This window comes from Alosa alosa, chromosome 16, assembly GCF_017589495.1.
Source record: "Alosa alosa isolate M-15738 ecotype Scorff River chromosome 16, AALO_Geno_1.1, whole genome shotgun sequence".
Lineage (NCBI taxonomy): Eukaryota > Metazoa > Chordata > Actinopteri > Clupeiformes > Clupeidae > Alosa > Alosa alosa.
Window position 1 is genome coordinate 12,919,443 of NC_063204.1, and position 27,233 is coordinate 12,946,675.

At 41.3% G+C, this 27,233-nt stretch overlaps 1 protein-coding gene across 1 annotated transcript; it reads left to right on the forward strand.

Annotated features, from left to right (window-relative positions):
- Positions 1-7,148: 7,148 nt before the first annotated feature.
- On the forward strand, positions 7,149-26,841 carry LOC125309557 (ribosomal protein S6 kinase beta-1-like). The gene is given in 16 exon segments (XM_048266569.1): positions 7,149-7,420; positions 8,351-8,394; positions 8,642-8,762; positions 8,877-8,945; positions 10,310-10,457; positions 12,865-12,922; positions 13,045-13,145; positions 13,634-13,724; positions 14,026-14,116; positions 15,206-15,313; positions 15,420-15,482; positions 19,672-19,749; positions 22,828-22,935; positions 25,417-25,529; positions 25,789-25,856; positions 25,859-26,841. Coding segments are annotated over 16 exon segments (1,503 nt in total). The 5' UTR covers positions 7,149-7,351; the 3' UTR covers positions 26,032-26,841.
- Positions 26,842-27,233: the final 392 nt, after the last annotated feature.

The window sequence follows — 27,233 nt, forward strand, 5'->3', positions numbered from 1 at the left end:
CAATAAAGTATCTATCTATCTATCTATCTATCTACAACTAGGCTCCATCCATCCATCCTAATATTATATATACACAGTGGCGATTCTAGACATTTTTAACAAGGGTGGCACTAGTGAGGCACTGATTCAAGGGTGGCATGAGGCAAAACATCCAGATAAACAGAAACAGGCTCAAGATGTGAAATTAGCACAAATACATTAGGGAAACCAGATGCAAACACCATACTCATAAATTGAAGGACAAAAAAACACAAATACCTTACTCTCACATAAAATGTCTTTGTACTTGAATAACATTTAATACAAACATATTAAAGTTAATTATCTAAGTTGTCTGTCACTGGGCTATGCTGTTCTAAAAAAAAATTCCATCATGGGGACATTAAAATATAATCAATTTTATTATATTACTGTAAATGAAGATATACAAAATATACTCATCCAAGACATTTCCCCACTCTATGGCCATCTATTTTGTAGCTGTTACAATAATTTGACCTGCTTTTTGTCTATTTGTTTATTTTCTCAAGAAACTTGAGGTTGGTATGAAGGAGTGTATTGTGTATGTGAGCAATTTCATCTTCCTGAATCTCAATATTATGATCACAACAAGTCTGGGCAAATTATTAATTAAATTTTCACGTGGGGTACCGATTCCATGATTAATCATCAGTTTCTTGAGAACTTTAAAGTTCTCAAGAAACTTGAGGTTGGTATGAAGGAGTGTATTGTGGATGTGTGCAAACATTGTGCAATGCTGCACATGGTGCAGCTTGCAGGGCAAACCACATAACCGGGTTCCATGTGTTTGTATTGATGACTAAAGTTCTCAAGAAACTTATCTACCTGAATCTCAATATTCTGATCACAACAACTCTGGGCAAATTACAAGTCAGCACCAGTGCTGCATTCATTGTTTTGCACTTTTATAATCACATCACCAAAAGTAGGTTATTGGTTTTACCAAAATAATTTGGCACTATTTTTAAACTACAAACCTATGAAGTATTTTGATACAAAATATGATGCCATTTTTTCCAACTAAATAAAATAAAAATGACCACATACTATTTTGTATTTTACAAACATGTATCAGACATACTGCCTATCCCTGGCTGTTGGCTGCAGCCACTCAAGCTAGGTAGTACTGATTGTTTTGTGTTTGTTTTGTGTTTATGTTAGTTTTGGGGTCAGTTATGTTAGTTTTGGGGTCAGTTTACACCAGATTTGCCCTTCAATGAGACTGTGTGACATGTTCCAGCAATACTCATCACTTAAACCTCACTGATCACAGGAGAAATGTTCCTGTTGAAACCCACTATCAGAACTAAACAAGGCAACGCTGCATTTAGTTGTTATGCGTTCTGACTATAGAGCCAGCTCCCAGATGACAAAAAAAATTGCCCAAATTACTTTTTTGACATCAGGACTCTGAACTAAACTATTTTCAGATGCCCATTTTTTTTTTACACTGAATAGGCTTAGTCCAACCAAAACAAGGTTTTGCCTAGTGGTAAACTGGATAGGGGTTAATCCTAGTCTGACAATACAGTTTACTCACTAGATGAGGTGAGGGAATTCAACAAACTTGTTTAAGCTTGACAAATATATCAATACAATCTGTTTTTCAATTGGGCAACATATAGCAAATGTGAGTGGTAGCTATCACATCCCCCATTCTGTGTTTAAGTGATTAATAAGGTGTGTCTGATCTTTGTGCTGTATCAAAATTCCCACAGTTATGAAAGCAGACGGTCAAACAAATGTCTTACTTTGTATTTTTGAGTGGCTCACAAACTAACAATGTTCTATTTTCTGCTCTTCTCTCCCTCCTCCCTTTGGTTGGTTCCACCACCAGGATAAAAGATGCAGATTGACCAGCCCATGCTTTCATCCACCATTGTACACAGTATGGCACGCTTTGGCACAAGTTCAGTTTGTTTATGTTATTGTTTATTAGTTAATTCCTCTATGTTGTATGATTTATAGATAGACTTAAATTGTCATTGTGCAGTTGGTCCGTACAATGCAATTTGCTTGTGCAGCTTTTAAAAATAATACTCACATACACACTCACACACACAAAAAAATAAAAAATAAGAATACACAATTTTTAAAAAGAACATATCAAGGCATTAACATGCTTCCATTGCTTGAAGTCCATTTTAAAGTGCAACTGTGCAAGCTCCCTTTGCTTAAAGTCCATTTTTAAAGTACAACTGTTTTGCTTTGTTTTATAAAATAAAAGTTTGAAATGCTATGGAGTGCCCTATTTTTTGACCCTCAAACTGATATCTCAATTGTAACTCCTACTTCTCAACAGTTTCTCATTGCAATGTCTCCTCATTTGCTCTATTATTTCTCCTAAGGAGAAACAAGTTGTAAATGAGACTACACTCAAAGATATAAGAGATCTCCCGTATTTCTCCTGCTTCTCAAACTAATATCTCTTATGTGACTCCATCTGCTCTATTATTTCTCCTAAGGAGAAACAAGTTGTAAGTGAGACTACACTCAAACATATAAGAGATCTCCTGTACTTCTCCTGCTTCTCAAACTAATATCTCTTATGTGACTCCTACTTGTCTTATTGCTATGTGTCTCATCTTTTGCTTGTTTTATTTCTCAAAATTAGGAGAAATAATTGTGACAAAAGTAATACTTAAATGATCCTTAAAAGAGAATCACCATTTAGCCTCCTTAGCAACAGAAGGGATACAAATGAGAAGCAAAAGTTTCCTCTGGGAGCATAGCCGTTAACCTGTTTAGCATGTTGTTAGAGGTTCTGGTTGAAAAAATGTGTTAGCTATAAGTTACAAGTGCTAACCAGTAGGCCACGGCTTTGTCCGGGCATGTCTCTGAGTGTGTTGTTTGAGCCCCCTTTCATGTGGGGGGTCTGCCTACTACCTACGTACACTAGTGCTGATAACATTGTAAAAGATCTGTTTATGAGTAGTGACGTCTGTATGCAGACACCTGGTTATCTATAAACCCTTTGTAGTGGGTGTGTTTTGCCCCGGCATGTCTCTAGGATTGAGATTATAAAAGCTGTGGGTGATGTATAGCTATCATTGTTAGCAGTGATTTTGAACAGAACTTACCATGGCTGACATGATTGAATCGGGCAAAATCAAAGAGACGGATTACACTCACGCCTGTTAGCTTAAGCTATCGAATCCTGAAATGACTTATGCACCGCAAAGGAGGAGACCTGAAACTTTGTTAATTTTCTGAGTAAACCTAATGATGGCGTGGAATACCAATGGTTGTTGAACGATGGGCGATAGGAGGCTATGTTTTTGACAAGGAAGATCGCGAGTGTGAAGCTATACGCTTTGACATCTCCGGATTTGGCGTTTTCAGACATATGGCGACATTTCATTTTGTGATGCAGATTGGGTGATGTTTAGGGACTCTTGGAAGGATATTGTACAGCCTGCTATGGACAGTCGCTACACAGCATCATGGAATAGTCCAGCCTATATCAAGTCATATGATAGGGGTCTCAAACAATACACTCAGAGACATATCCTGACCCAACACCTCCTCTACAAAGTGAGGGGGTTCATAGACCCCCAATACATACATACATAATTAACCACTGTGTTTGTAATCAGTTAAGCAGTACGTCTCCGGCTAGCCTGTTGTTTGATGAGCCACATGTAAGGGGCTTCAAACAATAAACTCAGAGACATGTCTGGGCACAACACCTCCTCTACAAAGTGTGGGGGCTTCTTAGACCCCCAATACATACATACATAATTAACCACTGTGTTTGTAATCAGTTAAACAGTATGACTCCGGCTAGCCAACTATATGATAAGACACATGAAAGGGGCTTCAAACATCACACACAGTGACATGCCCGGGCCCAACACCTCCTCCAGGCATAGACCCATTTGGTCACACACACACACACACGACCCCATGATTCTAGTTATAAAAATTACAGTACATGGGATTTGGCTGACACCTTTTTTTTACCAAAGCCTAGCTTAAATGGTAACCAATTTAAACTTTTTTTTTAAATTATTTTTTAATCCATATCTCTCAACATCTCTAGGACTTCAAACTTCATACTACTCTCAGCCATTAATATAGTTGCTAGGAGTGGGGGTTGAACCCACAAGGACACAAACATCCATTTGATCTGAAGTCCAACGCCTTAACCACTCGGCCATCCTAGCAGCACACTTTGTATTTACACCCATTTACCACTAAACATATACAACTCTTACAAAGTTTATCTGATCCCCCTTTATCCACAAAACACACATGTGGGTTTGGGGGGCCAATATGGTCTTGGGTTTGACATCAGTCACATGACACTACATCCAATATGGATGCCAAGGGGGCCTGGCATTGTTTGACACCAGACACATGACTGTCACATGACTTTACATCCAATATGGCTGCCCAGGGGTTTGACACCAGTCACATGACTGTCACATGACTCACAAAACAATAACAATAACAAACAACACGTGGTGACAACCACGTGGCTAATTTGCATAAAAAGGAGGCGTGGTTATGACGTGATTTATGACGTTTCAGGGGCGGGGCTTATTTTGACAGATAGTTCATGATAATTACTACTACCCAGCCTGATCTGTCCGCTATTTATTTTTTGATTTCTTAAAAGATTGAGCTTGGTCTGGTGAAAGCCAGACAAGCCATGGACCTCAGTTACACAATGCAAGGGAACATGAATCAGCCTATATTTGCACGAACAACAACGGACAACAGCTCTTCAACTTTGGCCCGTTAAAATGTGTATGCACAGTCTAGCGACGCTTTTCATCAAGGCCCATTTGGACATGTCAGTTATTTGTACCACTGGTTAGATGTAAAACAGCATTTTGTTTCAGACTACTGTTACTTAATTTGTGCATTGACAATAAAGTATCACATGAATTAAAGATGACTAAAATCTTATGCAGAAGAAGAAACATTCACAAAAAATCCATCTATCCAAAAATGACCTTTGTTTTTGATAGCTGTTGAAAACGGCATGGAACTGACAGAGATGTTTTTGTTTCTTTATAAATAAATAAATAAATAAATAAATAACATTATGCTGATACCTTTTGCTTTTCCCAAATACAATGTAGCCTACAGGTGTAAGTGACCTTTTATCAATCCAGTTGCAATGGATGAACTGTGATGAACTGCCCTACTTTTGATTGTTTAGAGATTTTAAAGGTTTTTTAACAATGCTACAACTTCTTTGGCTATTCTACAATATTCACCTTTTCAGCGCCAGTAGGCTACTTTCTGTGCAGCCGCACACACACACACACACACACACACACACACACACAGGCATGCCAAACAAGCATACACAAAAGTTTCAAGAGTGGGGGATGGAGTAAAAGATGGAGACAAATTGTGTGATTTATTTTCGCGGAAAGGATGTACAGGACTGAGCGGCGGTCTTGTACCGATATGCGGTACATCTAGTTCATGCCCATTTTGGTGCTTGTATCACAAAGTAAACGATTGTCCTGGAATATGGACTTAACCTGCCGCACTATTACATTTTAAATTAACAAAACCACTTCTTATGGATTTTTTATGGACTTGGAGTCATTTTTACTCAAAGATAGATTCGGCACCCTAAAACCCTAGTCAGACATCTCAAAAGCTTATATTGGTAAAAAAAAATGTCACTGGCACAAAAAATGGCACCCCTTGATAGGCTCTACAGGCGTTTCCCCGAGGATTTGGCCGTGGATAAATTAGAACGTGTTAGACATTTTTTGTAGCCTAGAAATCTAGACGCACCCTAGCGGCGGCAAATTAATTTGCTCAGCAATGATATAGGATGGCCCGCCAGGCTACATTTTTTGCAGATTGGCGAAAGAAATCCTAGCTACTACTTCTTATAGCGCGGGAATGATGCCAAAAACCTCCCTTCCTACCATCCGGTGGATCCATCAAACGTCATGTCGCCTACCAGCACGTTCATTGCTTTATCATGGAACAACAAATGTGTAGCTACCTCTCCGGAGGTTTTGTTTTTGGTGCATTATGTCTGTTTGTCTAAAATCTAAGACAGTAGAAAATTATGTTTAAAGACTTAATTAAATGAAAAACATAATTTTCTGTCTTAGATTTTAGTTTCACATTGCAAGTAACGCTTAACATTGAATTTCCCCTGGGGATCAATAAAGTATCTATCTATCTATCTATCTATCTAACATGACCAATAGGGCTACAAATTGTGGTTAACTAGTGTCGAGTTGTCGACAGCATATTGCGAGTAGGCCTAGTTGTGAACTTTAATCGTAGCCTATAGCCAAATTGAAATAAATGCGAATTTATGATAAGCCTGTCAGTTCGACTGGCGACCCACAGTTGGAAAAGCAGGTCCCCCGAACAGTCTGCATTGCTACACTGAGGGCTTCTCTGTCTGCTGATGTTTTGCTCAAAGGTCCAGGCGGTCCACATAGCCTTCATGCCATTTCAGCTGAAAACACTTTTCATTTGTTAGCCTACTTATAAACGTATCATAGTGTCAACATTACAGTATTTAGGCTATGTTAATCTTAAGCCACTCTAAGAAATGGACGTAGGTCTACTTTTACAGTACAGCACAGCAAAATCTATTCAAATTGCAGTCCGAGGGATAGCCTATTGTCCATAAAACGTTGTTAAACTTAGCCTATAGGCTAGGATACATAATCACATATTTGGAGATTTGAAGTGGGCTCATATGCTTCCATAACGTATTGATGTAAGAAAGAGAAAATGTGGTAAGGCCAGCCTATGGCATTTCTCATATCTCGCAGATAATTGTTTAGTCCTGTTTTGCCGATGGTTATAACGCATAATAGTTTAAGCAACAATAGCAATAGCTTGTCACTAATAACGACACAAATAGACTAATGAATGTTCATTTAATGAAGTTTCAAAATTGTACAGTGTTCCTACATGTATTCATGTTCCAACACAACATGTATCCATCATGTTCCAACAGAATAAGTACATGTTGCAACAATTCTGGGCACATGTTGGATACGTGTAAGTTCATGTAGGCTGCTTATAAAAAGGCAATTATTCTGATAAGGCGGGTGGTATGACGTTCGGTTGGTTGATCAGATGGACGGTAGGAAGGTTTTAGGCACGATTCCCGCGCCATAACTACTAGCCTAGAGCCTACAACAGTGACTCCAACTAGGGCTGTGGTGGCTGTACACCCTCGAGGCGCAGGAGGGCACTCTTCACTCTGTTTGTGGTTTGTCTGCGCATGTGTGACAGTCGGCCATGGCGGCGATGTATGTTTGTCCATGAGGCGGGAAGGGAGACCTATTATTTCGGATTAACACGAGCAACACCAAAGTGAACGATTATGGCTGGAGTATTCGACATAGATTTGGACCAGCCGGAGGAAAATGTTTCCGACGAGGAGCTGGAGGAGGTAATTGCGCTGACACGTGTGATAGCATGTTGTATTGAGCTAACGTTAACGTTGTGCTAACACAGGCCCGGTCTGGTGACAGACGAGGGAAGGCCCAGTTTTGACAACGCCAACGATAGTCCGATATCGTGCTAGCTAACGTTAGCGTTTGCTTGCCCCTGCAACTGCGGTAGCCTTTTCGGCTTCCACACTAAACTGTCAGCTTGAACACCAGCTGACACCTCATGGCGTTTTCGAAGTGTTGGCAATACCCATAACGTACTGTTCCCTTAAATGACTAACGTTACATTAAAGTTGAATAACGGAACGCTAGCTCAAAGCAATGCACGCATAGTAACGTTATATTTCGGCCACTAATTATTTGATCGTGCCAGGTGGAAGTGTTAACGTTGTTAACATTAGCCAACTTGCTTAGTTTTGACTGCAGCCTACTTTATTGCTTTCAAGTCTAAGTTGATTTGGTTGTGCTCGGCAGTGCTTCAAGAATTCACGACTGCGTGCTGAACAGCTAGACTTTGGCCATTGATCGTGAAGATAACTCGCTTGTCAAAGTTAACGTCAATGTTGCCAACATTGCACAAGCGTGCTGTGCTTTAAACCATAGACTGTATAGAACAGTCTATGCTTTAAACCTATGTCAACTTAAGCAATTCGATTACGGTGTTCTATGCATCATGTAATCGTTAGCTAGCTTGTCGATCTTGTATTAATCACACAAGTACGAGTTGAAGCAAAGCTAACTTTATGATCCTTAACTGACAGCAGTTATAGGTGACTTCAATAACATAAGCGTAAAGCCTGGGCGTTTAATTCCCGTGGAACGGTTTATGTTGACTAACTTGTGCGACCCTTTTGCAGAATATTAAACCGTATGGCCTGAACACATTGCATTTTGTAATTTTCATGTATTCTGTTCTCATGTCATTTTAGACGCAGATCACTGACTTCATGGATCAATGCAGTGGATTTGAGTTGTAAGTAACTAGACACACTTCAAATGTGACGGAAACTATACCGTAGTGACTAATTGACACCCTCCCATTTCTATTTTGGGCTTAGCGTTAGACATCGATTAATCTTGTAGACTGTGTAATTTGTTATACCTCAGCTGAAACTAGAAGAGTGTAGGAGGATGTAAAGAGAAAGCAACAAGTGCTGAGGTTTAAAAAAAAAAAATCTCTGTCTGAGGTCCTGAGTGAACTGTATGTCTTTGTGCCTCAGTAACATGGATGATTGTGAGAAGATTGAAATATCTGAGGACAGTGTGAACCAGGGCTCGGAAAACATCAAGCCTGAGTGTTTCGAGCTTCTGCGTGTGTTGGGCAAAGGAGGGTATGGTAAGGTAAGGACATGAAAGAACTTTTTTACATAGTAACTGCTGTATTGAGGCTTAATTCACTTGAGACATCAGAATGTATCTACTAAAATGGTTGTGAAACCTTTTTTCCCCCTATAGGTTTTCCAAGTACGAAAAGTAGCCGGAGCAGCATCAGGAAAAATATTTGCCATGAAGGTTTTAAAGAAGGTAATTTTTTCTTTATGATTAACTATATTTTTTGTGCAAACATCAGACAAGGCATATGATCTGTTGTGAGGGAGGTGATCAGTGATATTAGGGGTTTGTGGTGGAGGTGATTAGTGCTTTCCTGTGTTGTGATTGTGGGAGGTTATGTTTCACAGCGCTGCAGCTTTCTTTGTATTCACAGCATAGTTCTTTTGCCATGGAGCTTGGTTGTGCAGTTGTCCCCTATGGAAAGTTACTGATCACTCATCTGAATATCTGAAGTTTTATCCTCTCTACGTAGTTGCTCGTTATCAGCAGAATTTGCCCATTTAAAGTGGCAGTAGATAACTGTAATATATGAATGTAAAATCGACTAAGCCTGGACTAGTTGTAGCCTCACATTTAAAATCTGTGCTGTTGATGGTACATAATGGATGTACTGTTCAATCCACATACTCTGGTCAGAGAATGTTTGTGAGGCATGTTTTATCTGCTGTTTTGTAGTTGTGGTAAATTGTTAAATCCAGACACGTCTTTTGTGGTAAACAAATCAAAGGATGTCTTCCAGGGATGAAAGGCAGCAGAAAAATGTTTGGCCTTTGAAGATAACATATGGTGACATTAATGGCCTTGGACCAAAAAGATGTGTTTTTTCCCACAAACACTCTTTTCACTGGCCCTGCCTCTCACACAGACTAGAACCAAAGCATGTAGCAGACTTAGGAGAAAGACCTGCTCCTATATTAGCTTCACCCCAAATATTTGGAGGTTGGAAAAGTGATTTGGAGAGAGCTGGTTGTGAGGGAAAGTGGATGTAGTTCTCATCATGCTGAGGCTGTAATTTGGAACCTTTTAGAGCGGTAGTAGTACTGAAAATATACTCGGTATGCAATTTAGTTGTAAAGTCCGACGTCACAGGCACAACACAGGCTTTTTGGTCAAAAAACGTTGACTGGCACAGCCAGCCGGTTTTTGCAACTTGTAAACCTGGTCATCATCACCTCTGTTTTATGGAGGGTAAAACAAAATTGGTCAACTTTAACAGAGTAATTACTGTAACTGTGCAGGCAGAAGATACAATCAAGGGTTACTTGCAGGGTTCCACGAAAAAAAGGATTTTATTAGGTTGAGGCAACAAGTGAGTAGTAGGATGACAATTTCCTTAAAGACTACACTGAATAGCGGGGAAAAGCTAATTTAATTTAATTTACTGTCTTTGGAGAAAACCGAGCGGCTCTTTAACCCGTTAGACCCGGAAAAATATGTATTAGCCTGTTATTGAATCACTTAATAACCGAATACAAAAAGACCAAAGAGACAGTTTACAATATACAGTATAAAATAGTACACCGTGTAATGCCTTTCCTGTGCTCTGGGGGGGTCAGGCCATGATTGTGCGCAACGCTAAAGACACTGCCCACACCAAGGCGGAGAGGAACATCCTAGAGGAGGTGAAGCACCCCTTCATCGTGGACCTGATTTACGCCTTCCAGACGGGGGGCAAGCTCTACCTGATCCTGGAGTACCTGAGCGGTCAGTACAGCGCCCATATAGGCTCCAGCAAACACAAAAACTGTCCCACAGAAAAAGTACCCCCATTCTCTCTCTGCTCAGCCTGTTGCTGGGGCACTGCTTGTGATCATTAGTATGCTGCAACGACCTTAAAACACAAATCTCTGCTCTTTGACAGTAAGTTAGAGAAGAACTCTACAAGTTACAGAAACACACTGCCCATCAATTTTGTGTTCTCATACTGCATGTACGTTTGTGTATGTGTCTGATTTTGTATGTGATTATATCCATGGGGTTTATGTCTAAGGTTGTGTGTGTGTTTGATATTTGTGAGTGTTGGTATTAAATGTTGTGTGTGTGTGTGTGTTGGGGCTGTACGATTAATTATGACCGCCGCGCAGCGAAGCGGCGGTCAAATAGGTTTAGTCAGATTTATTTTATTTTATTTCCTTTTTCGCATGTCCAAATTTCCGTCAAGGATTCCCGGGACACTGTAAGACCAGGGTACACGAAACTTGGTGGGCATGTAACCCCACATGGATAGCATGGAACCTCCTGTTTTCGTTTTGATCTGTAGCCCCCCTGCTGGACTGGACCCCCCGAAAGGAGGGTAGGGCAGACACAGTTTTCTGTGAATATCTCGAGAACCGTAGGGTTTAGGAGGACCATTTTTTTTGTTGGTTGATCTCAAAGGGCCATGTCAACCCATTCCATAACCACTCATTTCATGTATAACGCCACCTAGTTAAACACAAAAAGTAAAATGAGGTGTTGTAATAATCGGTATCTGTGACCTAACATAGTCAAAACTGCACGAAATTGGAAGTGTAGGATCATTGACACCCTCTGAATGCATGCCAAGTTTCGTGGAATTCCGTTCATGGGGGGCCACACAATAAATTAATTTATGTTACTATACACCAACTGGCCTGTAGGTGGCGGAGACAGTTTTCTGTGAATATCTCGAGAACCGTAGGGCCTAGGAGGTCCACCTTTTTTTGTATGTTGGTCTTAAGGGGGCATGTCAACCCATCCCATTACCACTTATTTCATGTATAAGCCACCTAGTTAAAAAATTAAAAAGCAAAACATTAGGTGTTTTCATCACAATATCTCTGGCTGACATGGTCAAAACTGCACGAAATTGAAAGTGTAGGATCATTGACACCCTCCGAATGCATGCCAAGTTTCGTGGACTTTAGTTCATGGGGGCCTTACAATAAAATAATTTATGTGTACATTTAGTGACCGTACACCAACAAGGATTCCCGGGACACTGAAAGACCGGGGTACACGAAACTTGGTGGGCATGTAACCCCACATGGATAGCATGGAACCATCGCTGCTTTGATTGATCTGTAGCCCCCCTCCGCTGGACTGGACCCACCGAAAGGAGGGTAGGGCAGACACAGTTTTCTGTGAATATCTTGAGAACCGTAGGGCCTAGGATGACCAATTTTTTGCCTATGTTTGCCTCCAGGGGTCATGTGTGCATATGGAATGGGTTTACATGTGCATAAACAGATACACACGCACACACATACATTCACAGTAATCCTACGTATGACACATACTCACACAGTAGACATATATATGCATGCATGCACATGCACACACACAGGCACATAAACAGGCAAACACACAAGCACATGCACACACACACACCCACACACACATAAACATAAACATGTACACGCACACATGCACACAATTCAAGAATTTCTCAGAATTATGAACAGGCAAGATGGGGGTGGTGTTGGATAAAATGTATATTACATGTAAAATCCATGAACTAATCATGTTTTGGTACTTGTTGTTTAGCAGATACCAGTGAGAATTGAGTGTGCATAATGCAATTCAGTGAGACAGTTAGAATCATATATGCCTTTCAGCGTGAGCTAAACTGTCATTCAGCCGCATTTTGTGCCGCAACAATCTAGTTTGTTCCGATTCACATGCAAGTACAGAGGAGAGGTGGGTGGGTGAGTGTGTGTGTGTGTGTGCATTTGAGAGAGAGAGCGGGACAAGGGAAAGCAGTGTCAGTTTTCTGCCACTGCACGTAACTAACGAAAGAATTTCATATATACCCGAAATAGAAACGTATAAGAATTATTACATGTTTACAAGGCTGGAATTTCAACAAATACAGGCCTACTACTGTGATTGAAGTAGTTAAATAAAAAATATTTCATTAATATCAATTCATGCATCACCTAATGTCATCATAACATAGGCCTGGGCTCCAGGAAAGAACAGTTTATGTTTAATTTATATAATATTGTGTTGGTCATACTATAGAATGATGTATTGCTTGTCTTTGTTGAATAGTATAGAAGATAAAGAGCCTAAAAATAATCATTGTTCAACCCTAGTGTGTGTAATATTTGTGAGTGTTGGTGTTAAATGTTCCGTGTGTGTATGTTGACAGGTGGCGAGCTCTTCATGCAGCTGGAGAGGGAGGGCATCTTCATGGAGGACACAGCCTGGTGAGAGGAGACCCTCAGCTCTTATACACACACCCTTTCCACGTCACACACACCCTCTCCATCTTGTCACATGACTTTTCAGATGTTGGTTTGGGCAAAAGCTAAAGGCTTTTTACTGTCAGCTTTTATTTGGCAGAAATCTCCATGGCTCTCGGCCACCTGCACCAGAAGGGCATCATCTATCGAGACCTCAAGCCAGAGAACATCATGCTTAACAACCATGGTAACGGCACCTAAACACTAGCTAGCAAGCTAAATAAACAAACACCTTGACAAAGCCCTCCCAAATGTTTGCAAATAAGCAAGACCATGAAGGTAAGGTTTTTAAATTCTAGCAAGCAAACAAACCAAGATAAAGCTCCCAAAGGTGAGGAGGTAAATGTATTCAAGGGTACATGTGTGAAAGCATATAGAGTGTGACACTGGTATACCAATGCAATGAAGGAATCGGCAACATTTGGTAAAGGAGAATTCCAGCGTTTTTTCCCCGCACAGATCTGTTTCTCGAGATCGCTGAGTACTGTCGGTACGAAAAAACAAAAAATCAGTTCTACCTAGCTCGAGTTGCTGCAACCAATGGCTAGAGCTGTTAAGCAGCTAGGGTGCTTCACTCTTGGGGCATGTTCATGTGCTGTAGCTGCCTACTCTAAATGCCTACTTCTCTTGTCTTTATTCAGTTGGAATTTGACTGGATGTATGTTTTTTTTCTAGGCCATGTGAAGCTAACAGACTTTGGTCTGTGTAAAGAGTCTATCCATGATGGGACGGTCACGCACACCTTCTGTGGTACCATAGAATACATGTAAGACACTCCAATGCTATTCAACATTCCATTGCCACTTCTTCTGTGGTACCAAAGAATACATGTAAGACACTCCAGTGCTATTCAACATTCCATTGCCACTTCTTCTGTGGTACCATAGAATACATGTAAGACACACCTTTGCTACAGTGACCCTGAAGGACGTACAGTATTTCTAATATTCTCATTAGCTGTCGGTGTAGTTGATGTGGTGTGTGAATGTTCCTTCCACATTTAGGTCAGGTGTTCTGATTCGTTATGGATGTGATTGATATGATGTGATTATTGGGTGTTCTTGCAGGGCCCCAGAGATCCTGATGAGAAGTGGTCACAACAGGGCTGTGGATTGGTGGAGCCTTGGTGCTCTCATGTACGACATGCTGACGGGAGCAGTAAGTTAACACACACACAGCAGTGTCATCTTAACCCTTACCTACCCATCTCTGGCCCACTGGAGCTCACACTATTAACCACTGTGCCATACTGCAACACTCTCTCCACTACATCACACTCACTACCGCATCACTGCATCATGCCCCTCACTGCATCATGCTCTTCACTGCACCACTGCATCATGCTCTTCACTGCACCACTGCATCATGATCTTCACTGCACCACTGCATCATGCTCTTCACTGCATCACGCTCTTCACTGCATCACGCTCTTCACTGCACCACTGCATCACGCTTTTCACTGCATCAATGTCTTCACTGCATCACTGCACCACTCTCTCCATTACCTCCCTTTTCACTCATCAGTCTCATCACTGCACCACTGTATTAACTGCATCACTCTCTCCATTGCACCACCACATCACTCTCTCCACTGCACCACCACATCACTCTCTCAACTGCACCACCACATCACTCTCTCCACTGAACCACCACATCACTCTCTCCACTGAACCACCACATCACTCTCTCCACTGAACCACATCACTCTCTCAACTGTACCACCACATCACTCTCTCCACTGCACCACATCACTCTCTCCACTGCACCACATCACTCTCCACTACACCACCACATCACTCTCCCACTGCACCACCACATCACTCTCAACTGCACCACCACATCACTCTCTCCACTGCATCACAACATCACTCTCTCCACTGCACCACAACATCACTCGCATCACTGCATCAGTGTCGTCACTGCTTCACTCTCTCCATTGCATCACTGCATCACACTCCCCATTGCATCACTGTCACCATTGCAACACTCCCTGCATCATTCTCATCACTGCATCTCTGTCACCACTGCGTCATTCTCTCTACTTCATCACTGTATCACTCTCACCACTGATTGAGTCTTACCCCCTCAATGGCTCGTGGCTCTTACTTACATTTACACTACATTGGCTCACCCAGACTAGTTACAGTCTTGCCCCAGGCATTTGTAGTAGTTTTTTTCTGTGTAGTTGCTTCTGTTAAGAGCCACCATTGGTCAAATGACTGACCTGTATGTAAATTGCTTTCCTAGCCACCATTCACGGGAGAAAACCGTAAGAAAACCATTGACAAAATCCTGAAGTGCAAGCTAAACCTGCCACCCTACCTCACCCAAGAAGCCAGGGACCTCCTCAAAAAGGTGTGGATGCCTGATGGATGGATGGATGGACTGATTGACTGACTGATTGATTGGTTGACTGATTTGAGATCATCTGTGTTATAAATTAAAGCCTTTCTCTCTGCAGTTGTTGAAAAGAAGTGCCTCCTCTCGTCTCGGAGCTAACGCTGGTGATGCTGGAGAGGTGCAGGTCTGTCTGCCACAACATAACTTACACACTGATTTAAAGTTGATTAGGGCTGAATGATTAATTGCAATTGTGGTATGATGAAACACGGTTTTCTAACCTAAAAGGCTGTGATTACACTGCACAATATATTGATGTCACCAAAGCACATTTATACTTGCGCTTGTCGACGTGCCACCGACACTGCACACCGTCGAAGAAGCAAAAGACGTAAACAGGAGGACCAGCTAACAGTGTCAAGAAAGCTCTGAGCAGTAGAATACTTTGGTTGAAAATAAACCTCTTTATTACCTTTTGCTGGAACCTGCCATGCCCTGGTTCTGGTTCCTTTCTCTTAATTTCCCTATGCTGCTACTCTCTCTTGCACAGTAACTTCGTTAACTTCTCCAGCTGACTATTAAAACTTCACGACTGTTTAGTTTACACAGCAGCCATTCACCTGTGCTGGTAACTGTTTACTAGAGTACAGTGACAGAAGGGGCATTTGCGATATCCAAGGGGGTTGGTGGTACAAACATTTCATGTCATAGTTAATGAATTAATGCCTAATGTTATCCGCAAGTAGTTGACACGGCTAACCACCAAAAACCCAGCTGTTCTAACATTAGCTTACCAGCTAAGGCAGCGTTTCTCAAACTGTGGGTCGCGACCGTCTACTGGGTCGCGGAGACATGCCAGGTGGGGTGCGAACTGACGTTAAAAACAGGAGTTTTTTTATTTTGTAGCCTGGGCCCAGGTAGCACCCGATGCGCAATGGACGCACTGTGTTATTCACAGGAAAGCGCTCGTGTCAAGACAGCTTAGTTAGTCCCGACCTACATGAGATTTTGAACGTTGTTGTGAGAGTGGTGAATTTCATCAAAACCCGCCCTTAAAAGCTGGGCTTTTCTCTGCACTTTGGCGAAGAGATGGTAGCTGACCAAAAGGCTGTACTGTTTCATAGCGAGGCAAGGTGGGTCTCCTGAGGTAAAGTGCTGTCGCATCGGTTTGAGCTCAATTCGCCTCTTCTTGGAGGAAGACCGCATGTTTGAATCTGCAAGCACGCTCACTAATGAACATTTCTTTTGACGGTTGGCCTATCTTAGCGATACATTTGAGTTAAATGTCCAGTTACAAGGCAAAGACAAGCACCTACCTCACCTAGCAAATAAGATTACTGCATTCACCAAAAAAATTGAATATGGGACAGAAGCCTCGATCAAGGACAGTATTATGCCTTTGAGATTTCTGGAGCCAAATCGCTGAAACGCCTGATTGGGAGGCACTCTTGTGATCCCATGTATTAAACAGTAGGCCTACATCACATCCCCTGCAAAGTTTATTTCAAAAAAATATTTCCCAACCAACAGTGCTCAGTATGACTGATTATGGATCCATTTAATGCAGCATGTTGGTATTTCATTGAATATATTGTATAATGCTGTAAAATGGCCTATGCTTCCTAATATGTTGCTGGAAAACAGAAATATGTGTGTTATGTATTTATTTATTATTATATCTGCAGCACCAGCTGATTTTAACTCTGTTGAAGAGGATATATTTAGAACTTGTCATTATTTCAATAAATTTGACAATTTTAAGCTCGACCTACCACTTTCTTAGAGCGATGAGGGACAGGTGGGGCTCGAGAATGCCCCCTTGATCAAAGTGGGGAATGAAGGAAAACGTTTGAGAACCACTGATCTAGTTTGTTAACTACCACAGTCACGATACTGTGTCATTTTTAAAAAGTGGGTCCCCAGAAAAAAAGTTTGAGAAACACTGAGCTAAGGCTCTTAGGTTATATGCATGCTGCTAACTGCTGCTAACTTGGCCTGTTTAAAGAGTTCTGTCTCCGCAACTTGACTTTGTTGTGATAAGAACAAACTAGTTAATGTTGATAATGCCGATGTTATTTGGCCGCAACAATCTAGTTTGTTACGATTCACGCGCAGCTACAGAGGAGAAGAGCGGGTCTGTGTGTGCGTGTAAGAGAGCGAGAGTGGGAGAAGGAGGAGCAGTGTCAGTGCCATTGCGTAACTAACAAAGAAGATCATATCTACATGAAGTAGATGTAATTCATATCAATCCATGCATCACCTAATGTCATCATAACATATGCCTGGACTCCAGGAAAGAACAGTTTATGTTTAATTTATATGATATTGTTTTGGTCATACTATAGAATGATTTATTGTTTGTCTTTGTGCAGTGTTAATTTAGTTGACTATGACAAAATATTCCTCAACGAACCTTTTTCACAGATGAAAACTAAATAAAAAGTCAGACATGATGACGAAGAAATATAACTGACACTTTAGTCAACGAATAAAAACGAGACAAATGTTAGGAGGGACGAATGGAGAAGAGATCCAATCAAAACTACTCTTTTTGTCGGACAAGTTGGGAAGAAATCCAATCAGAGCTAATCTTTGAGGGTAGGTTGATCTATGAAGAGCAGCAGAGCCATTTAAAAAGCTGATGCAAATGCAGGCGTAACAGCTAAACAAACGCAGCAGTAGTTGCATAAGAGGAGAACAAAGACAAGTTTGCAGAACTTCGCACAATTTCGAGGACGTTTTCACAACAGTTGGGTTGTTTACATTACATGCACAGACTTAGTTACACAGCTGTGACTGATTTCAGCTGTCTTAGCTCATTAATCGCATTTCATAGTGACAGTTGACCCAGTGCAGTCTGGCTATCAGGAGCATCAATCTACTATTTCTGAATCTGCAGTTAGGAATTTCCGTTGCCTACCGTAGCAGTTCTCACGTCTGAAGTAGCACCTCAATTCAAAACAATCTGGAGGTAGTCCTACGAGTTGGCACACCTCTTGATGATGATGCTAGCCACCAGCCTTGTCAAAGGTAACTTGGCTAACCTTACCTAACAAACAAACTCCCTTAATAAATTGACTACATGTGTTGCACACTTGACACAAAATGTCTTCAAAAGTATGTTGAAGGTGGTTACAGTTATTTCCATTCCAGTAACTTCACAAACTACATTTCCGTTTGCACTTGTAGGCTCTTTCTCTCGTTTTCCTACTGTACTGTTTTGAACTTTTCTATTTCTTATCCTGGACTGCCACCTATTGGATAGAAAAGGCAACAACCTAGTAATTATGTGAATTGAAATCTACAACATGTTTGAATGGCAAAAAAAGGAAAAAATCATAGGGGGTATTCCAAACATTACTTTGGTGTTAGGGTAGTCTACGCTGCACATGTCATAGACAGTGAGTGGTAACTTCAGTCATTTGCATTCATCATGCTAAAAATCTGACACCAGGTACTACGCTTATGCCTGAGCCAAAGAGAAAATTATAATAAAAGAGAGAGATGTTGAACTTTAGTCTATGGACCCTTTCAGGACCCTATCAGCATCATTGTTGGCCCCACAAGACTTCCTTTTTAACATTCCATATGTTATCTTAATGCAGAGGAAGTAGATTGGGGCCCAAATAGAACGTTCAAGCATTGTTGTTGTTTTTATTGTTGAAAGGGTCAATAATGTTGGGTTGGCTCTTCATTGATTCACTTATCTGCTAAACTTGTTTAAGATGTTCGTAGCAAAAATGGATGCATCTGATTCATTTGGATTAATTAATCACAGAGTATGTACGGTCAGTGTTTTTGACATTAAGAATAAAATAAAATACAGATTTTGTATTACAACCATTAAATCTGTGTCTGTATTGCATATTCAAACCTTAATGCCATAACAGACTGATGGATACTTCCAATGAATGGAAATTCTGGAGAAATATTTAGTCAACTAAGTCCACTGTAGATTTAGTCGACTAAAATCTGCTAATATTTGGTCTACTAAAACTAGACTAAGACTAAAAGATTTCAGATGACTAAAATATGACTAAAACTAAATGGTGTGTTATTCAAAAGACTAAGACTAAATCAGAATTTGCTGTCAAAATTAACACTGCTTTGTTGAATAACACAGAAGACAAAGAGCTTGAAAATAAATGCAACATTGGAGGGGGGGAATGGCAATTAGATTATTTTCCAAAATCATTCAGCCCTATATTGTATGTAACCTACACAACACACTCAAGTTTTCAGGATGTAGGCTGTTGCATTAAGTAAAAACGGGAAGTTCTCACAAGGAATGCCCGTCCAGCTTTAGCTTGTGTCACTGTTGTGGTTGTCAATCTCACAGTCTGCTAAGATCCCATTGGTTCTCTCCTCCGCAGGCACACCCCTTCTTCAGACACATCAACTGGGAGGATCTGCTGGCCAGGAAGGTGGAGCCGCCCTTCAAGCCCTTCTTGGTGAGTGTGTGTGTGTGTGTGTGTGTGTGTGTGTGTGTTGGAGAGAGAATGAGAGCCCCTTGGCTGGTAGGGAGTAGTGTTGCACGGTGCACCGATGCTACAAAAGTATCGCAGTACCTGAAATTTAAAACGTCACAATACCTAGTTTTATTAGTATCAATACTTTTAAGAATTAAAGTGTTGTTTTGCAGTAAGATGGCCTACGTATTTCAGGTTAGTGTGCACAAGGCATGCTTCTATTGCCTCCCGTAGCTTTGTGTTTTTACACACACACACACACACAGCTTTCAACCTGCAGCTGTCATTTGATAAGTACAGCGAGACATGGCTGCTAATATAAGCAGGGCCTAAATTTCAGCGCAGGATTGAGGGTATAGTGCATAATTTATTCAAGTCGCGCAACTCTAGTCATCATAATGCGAGAAAATCCTGCACACATTTTACAGCGCTATCTGATAACGTTACTCTAATAATGGAGCGCTGTAAATGTGGGACCGGACAGACCAACTTCTGACATGAATCGAACGTAACCCCATGCAGACACACACACGTGCACAGAACTACTTTGCAGGTGCAAGGAAGCTCTCTCACAGTAGAACTTGTCACCGCTGAAGTCAAAGTATGCTTCTACATCAACTGCTAACCGACAGGAAAGAAAAACTAAATTTAAGCGATCCGGAAGTGCCAGGAATTTTGCAAACACACAAGGATTACATAGAGTGGCCATGAGACGCGAGGGGACATGGATGTGTTCTCCATTTGAGGAATGTAATCGATTGCGGATGTACACAGACATGGAGTGCATAGTAGGCCTACTTTCACTTTCTAGAGTGCACATTCATTATGTGAAAGATGCTTCATACCAAAACAGCAATCAAACATTAGCAAATTTATCATGACGTGTTGTCACAAACACTTACTATTAGTAAATACTATGTTATGACTATGACTTGTTCTCTCATTGACGCCTGTAATAAGGAAAATACGATTTCCGGTTTTGTTGTGATTAGCATTTTTTTTTTTTTTTATTTATTTATTTTTTTTTTTTTTATATCATACCTTCTCGTGTTTCTTTTTGTGGACATTTTCAGCTTTCTTTTACATTATTGGTTAAAAATGATAGAAGAAAAATTAAATGGCACAAACCATTTAATGACCATTAATAATTAAAAGATTATTTACAATTTATTTAAATTTGTCTTAATGGCAAAGGCCACACCCAATCTCATGAAGCACTTAATTTTTTCTGGGCTTTGAATTGAATTGAATTGTGGGGGGGGGGGCCATTAATGCTGACACGCATGCACGTAGCCAGATGCTCTCCTTATAGTCTAATTCTCAGTCCCAAAACAACAAAACCCACGTGATAAAAAAGTAAATACTCACTTTTTCTTCACATCACTCCCACAGTTACCATACAACTCACTCACAATTAACTCAAAAAGACCTAGGGTACTTGATTGAAGTGCTTACCGTTAAGCCCTCAATCATCAAGAGAACGCTGAAGTTATGAGAACATGTCTTTCTGATAAGAGAATATAGGCTCCTATATGTCTAATGCCAAAACATAGAAAAAAGGTCTGTTTTGATAGCCTATTATAGCTAAGTGGACAGAATTTAGGCTATATGCTCATATTTCCTTTAACTATCAGACAGTTTAAACAGGCCTAGACTGTGTTCGCCTAGCTTTCCCATGCAAACATTACATATAGCCCCACGCTAACGCTACAAGTCTAGGCTACAATTAACGTTAAGACCATACACCTTGTAGCACATTGGTTTACTCTATTGCATTACTTACGCTTTTAATAATTTGTCGCTTGAATGTTGATGGAGGCTCATCTTTGGGAAATCAGCTCTCTGGATAAAATTGTCAGCCGGAGCAAGAGTTCTCAGAGTTGACACACACTAGGGGTAAATCCAATCAGCAGAAAGAACCGATCACAACAGTAGGCTAAATCGCAACAAACTTTTTTCCCCCCATGTTAAATTCATTTCGGTAATCATGAATTGGTTTCTTTTATTTGATGTAGGCTAGGAGAGGAGGATGCATGTTTCACATTAGTGTCAATGTGTCAAAAGCAGGCTTTGGATCAGAGGAATTGCTCAAGCTTAACATATGGCATAGGCTACAAGCCAATTCACGGCATACAAACAGCTTCGATGAAATATAACTAATATCATTTTTACTGTCGCCAGGCCTATAAGTAGGCTATTTATTGTGTAACCTACAAGTGAACGATGACACCATAGGCTACACTGTGGCGGAGCAAGACCCCATCAGTCGGATAGTTAAACAATGTAACCGTGTTCAGAACGTAGGCTAGCCATATGGGCTGCAGACTTGTCTTTGGGCTTGTAATCACCTGACACATCATGCCGCATATATGTCCTGAATAATGAGAGGCTAAGTGCGGATTTGATGCACTTAACTTACTCAAGACTTTCAGAAAACAATTTCGAGATGACGTTGGCCATTGTGCTTTTACAGTGTGTTAAGTGAATCTTGTGATATTATGTTGCAGCGGCGCTGAAAATCCAGCGGCGGCGCTGCGCCGCTGTTAAATACATTGTAGGGGAAACACTGCAATATCCTGTCCGGACTACTGTTGTCAAGTATTTGAAATGAACATGAATTCTTAATGTCTAGTGACATATCAGGGCCATTTTATGATTAATTGAAATACATTTCTTACATATGGTTCCTTTAAGCCCTCATAAGTGATGCTGTGTAAGATTTGCTGACTTGCATCTCTCAAGTTGGTGTTGCTAACTTACCTAGGCTATGGAATTTGTGACTGCCTACTGTCGACTTCAAAAATAGGCAAACTTTTAGAAACATCTAGAGAGACCTCCTTCTAGCTGACCTTCCCGTTAACTCACGTAATGTCTGTCACTCATGTAGTGCTCACCAAAATCATAAAAATAAACCTGTCTCTTCTATGATAACAGAAAGATTAACGAAATTAGAATTCTTGACTTGGTATCGGTATTGGTATTGTGACAACACTAGTAGTGAGTGCCCCGTGTGTGTCTGACGTGCCTCACGTCACATGTTCTCCCTCTGTCTGTGTGCAGCAATCGGCTGAAGACGTGAGCCAGTTCGACTCCAAGTTCACCAGCCAGACACCTGTGGACAGCCCCGACGACTCCACCCTCAGCGAGAGCGCCAACCAAGTCTTCCTGGTGAGGCCCACCCTCCACTCGGTTACAGCCCAACTAAAGCTGATTCTTTTCCCGTACTGCCTCCACAGCTGTCATAGAACACAACAGTAATACTACTTATGAGACTTAATGCAGAATGGCGTTAAACTACCAAGTGCATTAGCACCTACAGTGGCTTGCAAAAGTATTCATCCCCCTTGGATATTTCCCCTTTTTTTGCTTTAAAGCCCCCCTTGGTAGGATTAGCTATATTTCCCCCTCTACTGGAGAAGTTGTGCGTTATGCTATTTCAAACTGTGGAAAAAAGTAATGATAAAGCACATGGATTTGTTTACAAGCTAGTGAAGCGATTCGCATAAGTTCGGCAGAACAATGTGGATGTTACAAGGTATGAAACACTATTTTTGGGCAGCCGTGGCCTACTGGTTAGCACTTCGGACCTGTAACCGGAGGGTTGCCGGTTTGAACCCCGACCAGTAGGCACGGCTGAAGTGCCCTTGAGCAAGGCACCTAACCCCTCACTGCTCCCGAGCACCGGGCTGTTCATGCAGGCAGCTCACTGCGCCCGGGATTAGTGTGTGCTTCACCTCACTGTGTGTACACTGTGTGCTGTGTCTGTTTCACTAATTCACGGATTGGGATAAATGCAGAGACCAAATTTCCCTCACGGGATCAAAAGAGTATATATACTATATACTTATACTTGTTCCAAGGTTGGTTTTCCGCCTTGGGACGCTAGGGGGAGCAGGGAAAGTCACTTTCGCCGGAACAAGTCATTTAACCATCCAAAGGATTTCTAAACGGGTTTATTAAGTTGAAATAGTTGCCAAGTCCCCCTTTGATAAATGGAATATTTGTAAATTATTGTATAAAAAGGCCAAATTAAATGGAAAAACATCCCCTCTTTAATCTCAAAGTGAAAGCAAATTTCAACAAAGTAATGTTAATTAATTAGAAATATAATGCAAAATAAGCAATTGCATAAATATTTATCCCCCTTAAATCCCCCCTGACCTAAATCAACAGCGGTCCTGCCAATTGGTGCTAATAGTCTCACAATTAGAGAAATGGGATTGCCTGTGTGCAGTAAATGTGCATTTTATAGAAATATAAAGACACGTGCATCTGGAAGGTCCAGTGCTAATATAAAGTTGAGTGTCATCAGCGTAGCAGTGTAAGTTGAGTCCATGTTTACGGATAATATGACCTAGGGGTAGCACGTAAATGGTGAACAGCAGAGGACCAAGCACAGAGCCCTGGGGCATGGGGTGGGTTCTGGGTTAAAAGTCTTCAGAACTTACATGGTGGCCCAGAATGAGTCAATTAAGTGATACAAGTTACTGATTATTAATCTATGTTTATTATGTAAAATGGAAAAAACAAGAGCTTGAATTTGGTGGTTAAGTAGAATTGGGGACAGTTGCGGGACACTGAGGAAAAAAGTTCATTTCGAGCCCTGAAGGCACCTATGACTACTCTGAAGTAGTTAAAAGCTTCAGCAGCTGAGATAGGAGAAACTATGTATGCATATAACAACTTCTTCCCCAGTTCTTCACCAGTCAAAGCTCTATGGGTGAGTGGCAAGGCTCTTATTAAATCTTGACTAAAGTTCGCCCAAAGACAAATGTGGGAGACTCTAAGCTCAAATGGAAGAAGGTTCTTTGGTCTCGGGCCAAATTGAGCTTTTCAGACAATCAGACTAGATGCTATGTTTGGCGGACATCAAGCAATGGACATTACCAAAAACGCACCATCCCTAATTTGAAGAATGCTGGTGGTAGAATCATGCTGTGGGGATACTTCTTGACAGCAGGCCATGGAAGGACTATAAAGGTAAAAGTAAAATCAATTCAGCAAAATATATGGAAATCCTGGAGGACAATCTGATTCAGTCTGCAAGAGAACTATGACTTGAGAGAAGATTAATAGGCAGGTATACTCAATGTTGACGCGAATATGCCAAAAGTGTGACGTCAAAATGGTGTCTTTCCAGCTGGTGCTACTGAATTTCAGCCTTGCGCATGCAGCTTATATTTTCTGATTGGCATGTGTGGCGCGCAACATTGAAAGCAGAATGGACAAGTGCTTATACAGGCACCAGGCACAACATGTTTGCTAAGTTCACTCATATACATATACATGTCGGCATTTCATATAGCCTAGCTCACATCCTAAATAAACTTAAAAGGCTTATTGCATACAGCGTGAATGAAAGTAACATAGTAAAATAATGAAGATAAAGGGGGTACCGTATTTTCCGGACCATAAGTCACACTTTTTTTAATGTGACTTATAGGCAGTTGCCAAAGCCAAAGGTGCATCTATTAAATGCTGACTTGAAGGGGATGAATATTTATGCAATTGTAGACTCTTCTCTCCTTCACACAGATTCCTCTCTCTCAGACTCCTCTCTCTCAAAGACTCCTTTCTCCCTTCACACAGACTCCTCGCTCACACAGACTCCTCTCACAAACCTCTCCTCTGTGTTCTTTCTCACTGCAGGGTTTTACGTATGTAGCTCCATCTGTGCTGGAGAATGTAAAGGAGAAGTTCTCATTTGAGCCAAAAATACGCTCCCCCCGACGCTTCCTAGGAAGCCCAAGAACACCCATCAGGTTGGTCGCCATTCTCACATTCTGACACTGTTAAGCCTCTTATCATGTTACTACATGCTTTTTTTATAACTAATTAGTTTTTTTTGACTTATTTTTTTTTTTATTTTTTTATTTTGATATTATCATCAAATCAAAGGTCTTCAACTCAATGTTCATAAGTGTTAAAACCATCAAAACTTTTCTTGCTGTCTGTAAGTGTGATTCTGCTTCCTTCCCACCCCCCACTCTCTTCTTTTCCCCAACCCGCCCCTCCCTCCAGCCCAGTGAGGTTTGCTGGGGACTGCTGGCACGCGGGGCCCCCCCTGCCCGTGGGTGCGTCCCTGGCGCCCGGGAGCAGGCCATGGAGGAGTCCAGCCTGGAGCAGATGGACGTGACTGCTAGCAGCGAGGCCTCGGCACCCCTGCCCATCCGCCCCCCCGCTGGCGCCCCCATGGGCCAGTTCAAGCAGCAGGCGTACCCAGTCATGGCCAAGCGGCCCGAGCACCTGCGCATGAACCTATGACCCACAGCACCTCCTCTGGGCCGGGGGTGTCTCTGCGTCTGATTGGATGCCAGGGAGAAGGGTGAGGGGCAAAAAGTACCAGCTCCACCCTGCCTGCTTTTGGGTGTCATCTCGTGTGTGTGTGTGTGTGTGTGTGTGTGTGTGTGTGTGTGTGTGTGTGTGTGTGTGTGTGTGTTTTATGTATGTATGTATGTATGTATGTATGTATATATCTATGTATGTATGTATGTATGTTTGTGTGTGTGTATGTGTGTCTATGTCAATGCAGTCTGAGTGAGTGTGAATGTTGATGTATCTCGACATTGTGTGTGTGTGTGTGTGTGTGTTTTGTGTGTCCCCTGCCTTCAGGTCACGTTCTGCTGCCTCTGTGCAGTGTGCGTATCAGCATTGGGGCTGGAGACTTTGTGTGTGGAAATACAAAGAGACTTTTGAACTCAAGTATACCATCAAAGAAGAGGATGGGGTGGAATCACAAATGACTTTCTTTGCACTGTTTTCTATGTGCAAACTAATGACCTGGTGCTCAATGCAGGATGATCAAGTGCTGTCGAGGAGTTGCTGCCGTGGGATGATCTGGATTTTCACGGTGTTGCTTGGGATGCAATATAGCTTTCCTAGTCAGTATGAATTGTGTAAATCATTGTGATTTAAAAAACAAGGAGGAAGAGAGACTTAATTTGCATTAAGCGGAGGTTCGTTGTATGGTTAACGTCTTAAAAATTTGACTAAACGAATTCTTACTACACAGCTCAAAGGAATGATGGATCTACACACAAGAACCTCAATAAAGCAAATATGTTTACTTTTTAACGGCGTCTTATCTGCATCATGTGTCATCAAGGAACAGGATTTTTACTCGTTTGCCTAGCATGTAAACTGGAATATTCCGTATTATGGTAATCCAATTGCTGCTTTAATCAGACATTGCTGCTTTGTTCTATGATATGTGACTGCACTCAGAATGAGTTGATGTGCTCACTGGCAGCAAGAACTGCAGCTCTAGCAACAGTACTTGTGCAGGTCAGTGTAAGTCATCTTGCTGAAAGGTACGTTATGCACCTCAACTTTCATTCCTGCCAGTGCAAGTAAACAGTACTTTTTAATTTATTTATTTTTTTTACCTTTTATTTAACCATGGAAAAGAACACATTGAGATTGTAATCTCTTTTTCAAGTGGGCCCTGGCCAAGAAAGTAGGTGTTA